Raw genomic sequence first — 8759 nt, forward strand, 5'->3', positions numbered from 1 at the left:
TCGCCAATGTCGACTCTACTCAAACCAACGTGTACTTCTCATCGACAGATTGGACACCTCAGTGCTAACAATATTAATGGTGTCATGCACATCATATAGAGAGCACCTAGTGCCAATGATCGCCAATATGTGCTCCCGACCAACATGGCATACAAAAATATGGGAGAACTCACAATTTTTTTATTGATCTAATAACACATACGGACTTCACATGTGTGTGCATCAATATAGTGCTTATTGAATTGCACAATAATAATCATCACCCACAAGATGATTGAATATTTTACTCAAAGTTAAATTTAGCAAGCATAGTTTAATCTGGTTAGATTTGGTTTACTCAACAATATTGTATGCTAGCTTTGATTAGGTTTGATAGTTGGCAGAAATGAGATTAGTGTTGGGGGATGAGTGAACGGACCACACCAACAATTCCAATCATTATAACTAGGAAAATGGAAATAGAAATTGAACATTCATACTTCGCCTAAAGGCTATAGCTATGCATAAATCAAGCTAGTGACCAGAACTAGACTTATCATGCGCTCTATGTACATCATTTACTAAGAGAAGTAATAATCCATATCATTGTTTGTGTATAGATGTCCATCTATGTATCATGTCGATCATAAGAAGAGAAGATGTCGTCCATGCTGCCGCTGAAGTTGAACATGACGTCCGCGAGGTCCAGCGTCGGGTAATCCGTGTCCCTTGGTGTCGTGGACACGTTCATCTTCATGTTGGCGATGGTCCCCATGCCAGTGACAGAGCCTGCCAAAATGCCTTGGAAGCTTGCCGGCATCCAACTAATGCCGAGCTTGACTGGCGTGGCCGAGTGCGTCTGCTTGGCCGCTTCCATGGGGAGGTCTCTGGTGGGGAGGCCGGAGCCTGTTGCGGCAGTCGGAGAGTTGGCAGCAGAGGTTGTGGTGCTAGCTGTGGGGAGGATGAGTAGCGGGGTGGTGGAAGTGAGGCAGCTATGGTCGCCACAGTATGTCACCTCGTACATGAAGGGGTTGTCGTCCAAGCGTTGCACCTTCTTCTTCGCGTCACAACCATAGTAGTTCTTATGAGTGCACCGATAGTAGCTCCTGTTGATTACATTGAGCGCACAATTTGATCATCATAAACAAAGATTGTCATGTAGTTATGCATGATACACATACTATGTTGGCATGAGTGTTGAGAACTGCATTCATGGATCTTAGAGTGGCTACTACCAAAAATCTCTAGTCGTCCTCGAAACTATGTATTTCTATCTTACTCTGCAACTATGTATAATTAAGATCATGCACTACTTTGGACGTTATCCTACATTAAATTGAATATGCATGCACAATGTAGGTTGTTGCTTAACTGAAAGTGTTCGTCTGCAATGAAGATCTTTTGTGTATAAGGCTACTTGTAATAAGGGGGTATCGTGCCTTCATAGTGTATAGTATCATAGGTAAATAGTTTAGATGGCCTTATTTCTCGTTTTATATGACACATAGTAACATATCATTTAATACGATACGATACCGTGATATGTTATTGAGTTTTCTCTTTCTTCATTTAATGGCATGTCACCTCAACAAAACTATCTAGTTAACACGCATGATACTTGTTATTTTTTTGAAATGGCAGGATTCCTACATTTATTAAGAAGAAAAGAGTTTCTCATTTAATTAGGGGAAACTGAGTGAAAACCAGATTACTCAGTTTATTAAGGACAACCGGCCGAAAACCATCACAACCATTGAGCGGCACCCATAAGATACCAACGCACACCCTACACACAGCATGCATGTGTCGTCGTGACCACTCTTCCCCTAGAGGCATCATCGACATCCTAAACCTGAGAAACGACTCTGACTTGTTATGATACCCTCAACACAGGAGGTCTAATTCATGGTATGTACACGGAGGATTGAGGAAGACTCCTCATGCATGCATGGTCATGCCTAACTAATTTAGCCCTTACACATTGTAACGAGGCACGCGCAAGAGCAACAAATGGGGATAAAAATTGTTACATATGCAGGCTACACCTATGAAATCCAACTTAGCGCTAAATTTTGCTATCAGGGGCAGAGAATATCAAAACAAAGGATGTCGTATTACGTGGTGAGACAATTTCGTACGAAATCTTTTTGGAAGTGTAGTAACAATGGGGATTGTGGGGTTGTTGACTAGTGACTAGTCAGGGAGTGAATGTATCGCTATTGCTGCCCTCGCAAGTGTACCCGCTTGGATGGAGAAAGCAAAAAAAGAGTGAAACAAACTGATATAATGAATGAGGCAATTAGGCACGCATACACCAAAAGGGGATGAGTTAATGAAGTAATTTGATGTTTTCATTACCTTGGGTACTTAGAGCCGAGAATGTCTTTTTGGCCGTACTTGCGCCACGTGTACCCGTCGTCTGGTGGCAGTTCGGTGTTGCCCGTCCGCTGTGCAGGTACCAACACCGTCTCCCTCTTCCCGCTTTCCCTCCTAAAAGAAACAAAAAAACACATCATTAGCTTAACTTATTAGGAAACACAAACAAATTATAACCATTTCTTGCACAAAAGTTAGCTAGATGTCTCATAGATTAATTAGAAGTCCCAAGCCCTCTAAGTAATATATTTATCTCCGTGTTAAGAAAAAGGTGCAGCAGTTCGCCTTTAAACCCTAGGGTGTGTATTTTGGTCTTTTAAGCTTCCTAGAAATGGTGAGCTCTTGACCCTCCAAGATGGGTGTTTTATGTAGGCCTTACATCATCAACCAAGCAATATTTTTACCATTTTATCTTCTAGCTCATTAGAAATAGCAAGCTATTAGCACTCTGAGTTATGGATTCGATGTGAGCCATTTACGTAGTCGGAGCTTAATTCGGCAAAGCTCTTGGTAGGGGATCCTAAGCTAGGCGTTTTGGGACGATGGTAACAAGAACACAGGATTTACCCACGTTTAGGCTCTCTGGGAAGATAAAACTCTATGTCCTGCTTGTGTTTTATTGTGTTGGGATGTGTACAAAGTACATGTAAAACTACTAGGAGATTTTATGATTTCTAATGTGTGTAAGGGTTTTTCTATCGACTAGCCAAGCCCCAGTTTATACTTCCTTTGTTTCAGAATATAAGGTGTATTGATTTTCGTGCATGTCAACCATTTGATTGTTTGACCAAGATTATAGAATAAAATAACAACATCTACAATACCTAATAGATAAAATATGAAACTTTTCATGATGGATCAAGTGATTTAAATTTTGTATTATGGATATTGATACATTTTTCTAAACACTCGGTCAAACATGCACTCGTTTGACTTTTGAAAAAATAAATACACCTTATATAAAGGAATGGAAGGAGTATTAAATACCGAGGGCTATGATTACAAGAGTCCTAATCTGCTACGTCGGTGGAGAGTCCTCCACGGATACAGACTCCTCATGTTGAACGTCAATGCTTCCTGACTCTCCGTTGTATAGCGTCATGGGCCGCCCAAAGGGCTCAGGTCGGAACTGACCTAGGGGTTCTTAGCCCGGCCAACCAGGTCAGGAACCGACGTGGTGAGAGACCCCTAATCCGGGGCACCATCATATGTCATTGACAAATAATATTTTTTACAGCTCCTGACCACATCTTGGTTACTCGAATGTGTTCGGCCGTGTGTCATTGTGTTGCGGATAAGGGGAGGAAGGAAATGATGGCATGTGCGAGGTGTTTAGGTTTCCACACATTGATATGCACACGTTTGAAGGTATCTCAAGAATGATATCTAAAATAGTTGCGTTGTCACGTTGCCCTCTTGTCGCTGGGGGATATTGGACGCATCGGTGTACAAGGAGGACACCATTGCAATCGTTTGGTTCTTTCTAGAAGAGGACACTTTGTGATGACAAAACAAATCATGAAAACTAAAGCAAGTTCCGTTTACTAGGACGAAACTGATGGTAATTGTCCGTGCGTGAAAGGTCATTATCTTCAACTATGTATATGCTTCGGATAGAAGCCACCCATACCAAAACCAGAGAAGGTACAACATGAAAAACTCACAATCGGAATAAAAACCATCACATGGATCTGATAAAGAAACCAACATGGATTTTTTTTTCTAACCTACGAAACAGCCTTACCTTGGTTACCTCCGAGTACGACGATGATATCTCATCATTGTAGTACTTCCGACCTAACGACGCCACCAATAACAGATATCTCACCCACAGTTGGACGTTCTCCTCATGTACGCATATCGACTTCTCCCCGCTGAGACACAACTCAACCACAACGGACACTACATTTGGTCCTCCAAGGTACCTATGAAGGTACAGATCTTCAGGTGGCTACTATTCCGAGATCGTCTCAACTCGGAGGCTAACCTACAACGAAAGAGTATCGTCCACGACTCGCCTACCTCACCTATGATGACCCCTTCAAGGCGTGATATACCTAGTAGTTGTGCATTTCTGAATATGACTAGTGTTGCCTGCGCCAACTTTCTTCGACCTTATGTGGGGTGTGCAACACCCCACAGCCCTCAACCACGACATTTAGGCAACAGTTGCCCTCACCATCTCCAAACATTATCTCTGATTTTTCACACTGGATCGGTAGGTTTAGGTCACAATAACACAAGATTGATATCATGTCACGGTGTATGTACCTCTCCTCGTGCACTATCGCAAATTTATAAACTACTCCCTCTGTCTCATAATGTAATACGTTTTTTGATTCTAGTGTAGAGTCAAAAAATATGTTACATTATCAAACGGAGAAAACACCTTTTTAAGTAATGCATTCAGACGGGGATCCTCTTCCCTGATCATTGTTCAAAAAGTAAAGAAAATAGTGTCATTGTAAGAAAACAAAAATGTGGCAAAGCATGGTCTCCTTCTACTCTCCCCTAACCAAAATATAAGAATTTTTTTTAGTTCAAATTAAACTACAAAAGCATCTTATATTTTGATATAAAGATAGTAACCTCCGTTTCAAAATAGATGATCCAATTTTGTACTGACTTTAGCGGAGGGAGTAGTTCTTAAAGCCCCGTGACTCGCCGAGCAATTCGCCCCTACGCCGCTGTCGCAGTGAACGTTCGCTGCGGGGGACTAGGAAAATTCGCTGGCATTTCTGGGCCATGACGTGGTAAATGGTCTGCGCGTTTGAACCGTTGACCCCCAAAATGCAACGATTGCCAGAACAAAGCACGGGCTCGCCTACGTACCTCCTCCTGCCCTGCCGTGGCTGGACCGCTGGCGGAGACCTGGACGACGGCAGCCTCCTCATCGGGCCACCGGACGTGCCGACGCCCGCGCCCGCGCACATCGTGTGCTGTGGCGCCACTCGCGCACCGAACACGCCGGCCGGCATGTGGAATGGCTCCTTCCGGTGGGCCAAATGCGCCGGAGTCTCTCCGAGAAACTGGCTGGCGCCGGCTTCATCCGTGCTGCACGGGCGCAGGATGTCCAGCGGCGCGGCTGCGGCCACCTCGCCCACGCCGTAGTGCTGCAACATGCGGATGGCTCTGTTGTAGGCATGGACAATGTCGTGGCAGCGTGCGGCGATGTAGGCCGGGCCGTTCTGGCTGGCCTGGAGCTCACCCATGAGCTCGCCGGCGAGCCGGAACGCCTGGCTAATCTGCGACAGCGCGTCATCCATCCCTCCCAGATCGTAGATATGTCTTGACTTCACGATGATCAAGGTCAGGTAGTCCAGTAGTCGTGCTAATGGAGAGGAGGACCACCTCTCGTGAATGCGGTGCAAGGATGAATTTGTGATATGTGTACGAGGTAAAGCAAAGTGAGCGCAAGATTTCGTGTCACGCGTACGAGCTGTATAAGTAAGGGCACCACCCCCGACCATATACTACTACGAAGGAAACAGCGTGGCACGTACATGGTTAGCAGGCTGCAGCGGGTACGAAAGAGAGAACGGGTCTTTGGTCATCCTGGGGACTAGATTAATTACTGGCTTAATGTTGGTTATTGCCTGGTCGAGCAGTCATTTTCTAACTAGTCTTGCATGGTCTGGTCGTGGGGAAGACCATGAAAGTTGAAGAGGGCATTCTACACGGAAGGATCTTAATTCCAGCCTCTGCTTTCCTTCCCTCCTTTGCCCAAGGACTGCTTCTTTAAAGTGTTTTCGCCGTCCACTTTGTTCAACATTTTCGTTTGAACTCACGAATTCAAAAGACCGACCGGCGTGGATGTCATCACCACTCATACATACTTCTCATTTGGGGTAGATTAAAGGTAAGCAGTCATTTATTTCAGAGACATTGTGATTGTGCATTATGAATCTCTCTAAGGCCATCCGTTTTTTCGAGTATTGGCGTGGCTAGTCCTAGCCGAGCAATGCTGCACTTAGTCATCTCCAACACCGATTCTCAAACCACCCACAACCGTACGGACTCAACGTGTTTTGCCATCCAACGCGTTCATGTATCGATCCGCTCGGCGGTCCGGAGATCATTTTTCTAGCAAACCGGAAACAAATCGGGGGAGGGGGGTGGACCTTTGCAAGCGTCTGACAACCCTGGCCCATCCAAACACCCTCCGGCCTCTCCCGCGCTTTCCGTCCAACACATGCCGCTTCCTGCACTGCATTCATGTTGGCCAGAGCACATAGCGGCCGGCTTTGAAGCAACGCGGCGTGATCGGGCGGGAGGGCGGCACAAACCGACACGACCTCTTGGGCGTAGCTGCTTCAATGCGGACGTCGCGTCACGAGAAACCAATTCCAGCCGCCGTGCCGCATTGCAGCGGGCTGGCCGTCCACTCGCATGGCCTGGCCACAGCTATATAAGCCGTGCTCCAGCGATGCACATCCACACTTCCTCCTCTCCAAGCTCCTCCTCCTCCCCGAGCCTCTCCTCCTCCGGCGATGCTAAAATCTTGGTTCTCCGCGTCGGCAGGCAGCGGCAGCCGTGGATCTTCGTCAGGCTCATGACGCCAACGCCCTCGCTCTCCGGGGCACTCGGCCTCCACGACGGGCGACTCCTCCTCCGACGAGGAGGATCAGGTGCCGCCGAAGCAGCAGCCGCGCCTCCTATTGAGGCCGCTCTGACGAACAAGGAATTCATCCATGAGATGGAGCTGATGACGGAGCGACCGCTCCGAGAGTGTGTGTAAGGGCATATTTCTCCCTATGTAGTTTTGGTGATTGATGACAGTGCATTTGCGGACTAATCATGTGCATTGAGCATTTCAGATATCTCATGTGTAGGCACAGGACGATTCGGTACCCCTCGGAGCCTATCGAAGACGGCGGTCCTCTACGTTTGTTTTCGGTGGATTTGAGTCGTAGGAAAGCCGTACTATTAAGAGGGGGTCCGCTTCGGAAAGGTTAGGGTGGAATCAACACGTACACATTTGTTCCTTTGCACCACCTTTCCTTCGCTTCATTGGAGCACCATCCGTTTATCCTTGTCTCTGCGAGATGAAGGCTTCCAAGTGCTATAGCTTCTGTGGCGTGCGGTAGTACTGCTCAAGGGAGCAGTAGTACCGCAGGGGTCTACAGTAGTACCGCTCAGGGAAGCGCCAGTACCGCGATGTGCGGTAGTACCGCTGCCTCTAGCCCAGAACGCTGGCGCGCACGGAAGTAGGCGCGGAAGTAATTTTTTACTTCCGCCCCTACGCGTTAGTACCGCTCCCTGCGAGCGGTAATATCGTGTCGGATTTTCGCACGTCCCAAACTCAGCGGAAGTAGTCACGGACGTAATTTATTTCGTCAGTGTTTTTTCCAGCCCGGTTGAGCCCTGCCCTGCGGTAGTACCGCAGGGGTGCGCGGTAGTACCGCTCATTGCCTAGTGCAATAGGACCTCACCTCGCTTCTACCGCATGAGCAGTAGTACCGCAACTAGATGTTATAGAGAACGTGGCACCTTGCGGTAGTACCGCAAGCGTGTGCGGTAGTACCGCGTCTCGCGGGCTGAGTGTGTGGGTAACGGTTGGATATTTTCCCCCACTATATAAAGGGGGTCTTCTTCCCCAAGAAGACCACCTCTTCCCTCCCCAAGCTTCATTGTTGCTCAAAGCTCCATTTTCGCCCGTCTCTCTCCCTAGCCAATCAAACTTGTTGATTTTCTAGGGAGTGGTTGAGAAGGCCCCGATCTACACTTCCACCAAGAGAAATTTGATTCCCCCCACTAATCCCTTGCGGATCCTGTTACTCTTGGGTGTTTGAGCACCCTAGACGGTTGAGGTCACCACGGAGCAATATTCCATTGTGGTGAAACTCTGTGGTATCGTTGGGAGCCTCCAATTAAGTTGTGGAGATTTCCCCAACCTTGTTTGTAAAGGTTCGGTCGCCGCCTCAAGGGCACCAATAGTGGAATCACGGCATCTCGCATTGAGTGAGAGCGTGAGGAGAATACGGTGGTCCTAGTGGCTTCTTGGGGAGCATTGTGCCTCCACACCGCTCCAACGGAGACGTACTTCCTCTCAAAGGGAAGGAACTTCGATAACACATCCTCGTCTCCACCGGCTCCGCTCTTGGTTATCTATTACCTTTACTTGTGCAAGCTTATATTGTGTTGTATCCCTTGCTTGCATGTGTGCTTGTTGTTGTTGCATCATATAGGTTGCTCACCTAGTTGCATATCTAGACAACCTATTTTGATGCTAAGTTTAATTTGGTAAAGAAAAGCTAAAATTGTTAGTTGACTATTCACCCCCCCCCATCTAGTCAACCATATCGATCCTTTCAGTGTGGCCCGGCGCCGCCCTTGCCACCACGTCCCATTAAGGATGAGCCGCCATCCCCCGCCATGCTACCGCTTCAAGGAGGAGCCCGTGT

At 47.2% G+C, this 8759-nt stretch overlaps 1 protein-coding gene across 1 annotated transcript; it reads right to left on the minus strand.

The window, feature by feature from the left end:
* Window positions 1-607: 607 nt before the first annotated feature.
* LOC123169322 (uncharacterized) lies at window positions 608-5745 on the minus strand. Its single transcript, XM_044587162.1, has 3 exons — window positions 5188-5745; window positions 2338-2469; window positions 608-1085 (listed from the first exon to the last, which is right to left on the minus strand). Exons 1-3 carry the CDS (start codon window positions 5619-5621, stop codon window positions 608-610), a joined length of 1044 nt encoding a protein of 347 aa, XP_044443097.1. The 5' UTR covers window positions 5622-5745.
* Between the last annotated feature and the right edge of the window lie 3014 nt (window positions 5746-8759).

Source organism: Triticum aestivum, chromosome 1D, assembly GCF_018294505.1.
Source record: "Triticum aestivum cultivar Chinese Spring chromosome 1D, IWGSC CS RefSeq v2.1, whole genome shotgun sequence".
Classification (NCBI taxonomy): domain Eukaryota; kingdom Viridiplantae; phylum Streptophyta; class Magnoliopsida; order Poales; family Poaceae; genus Triticum; species Triticum aestivum.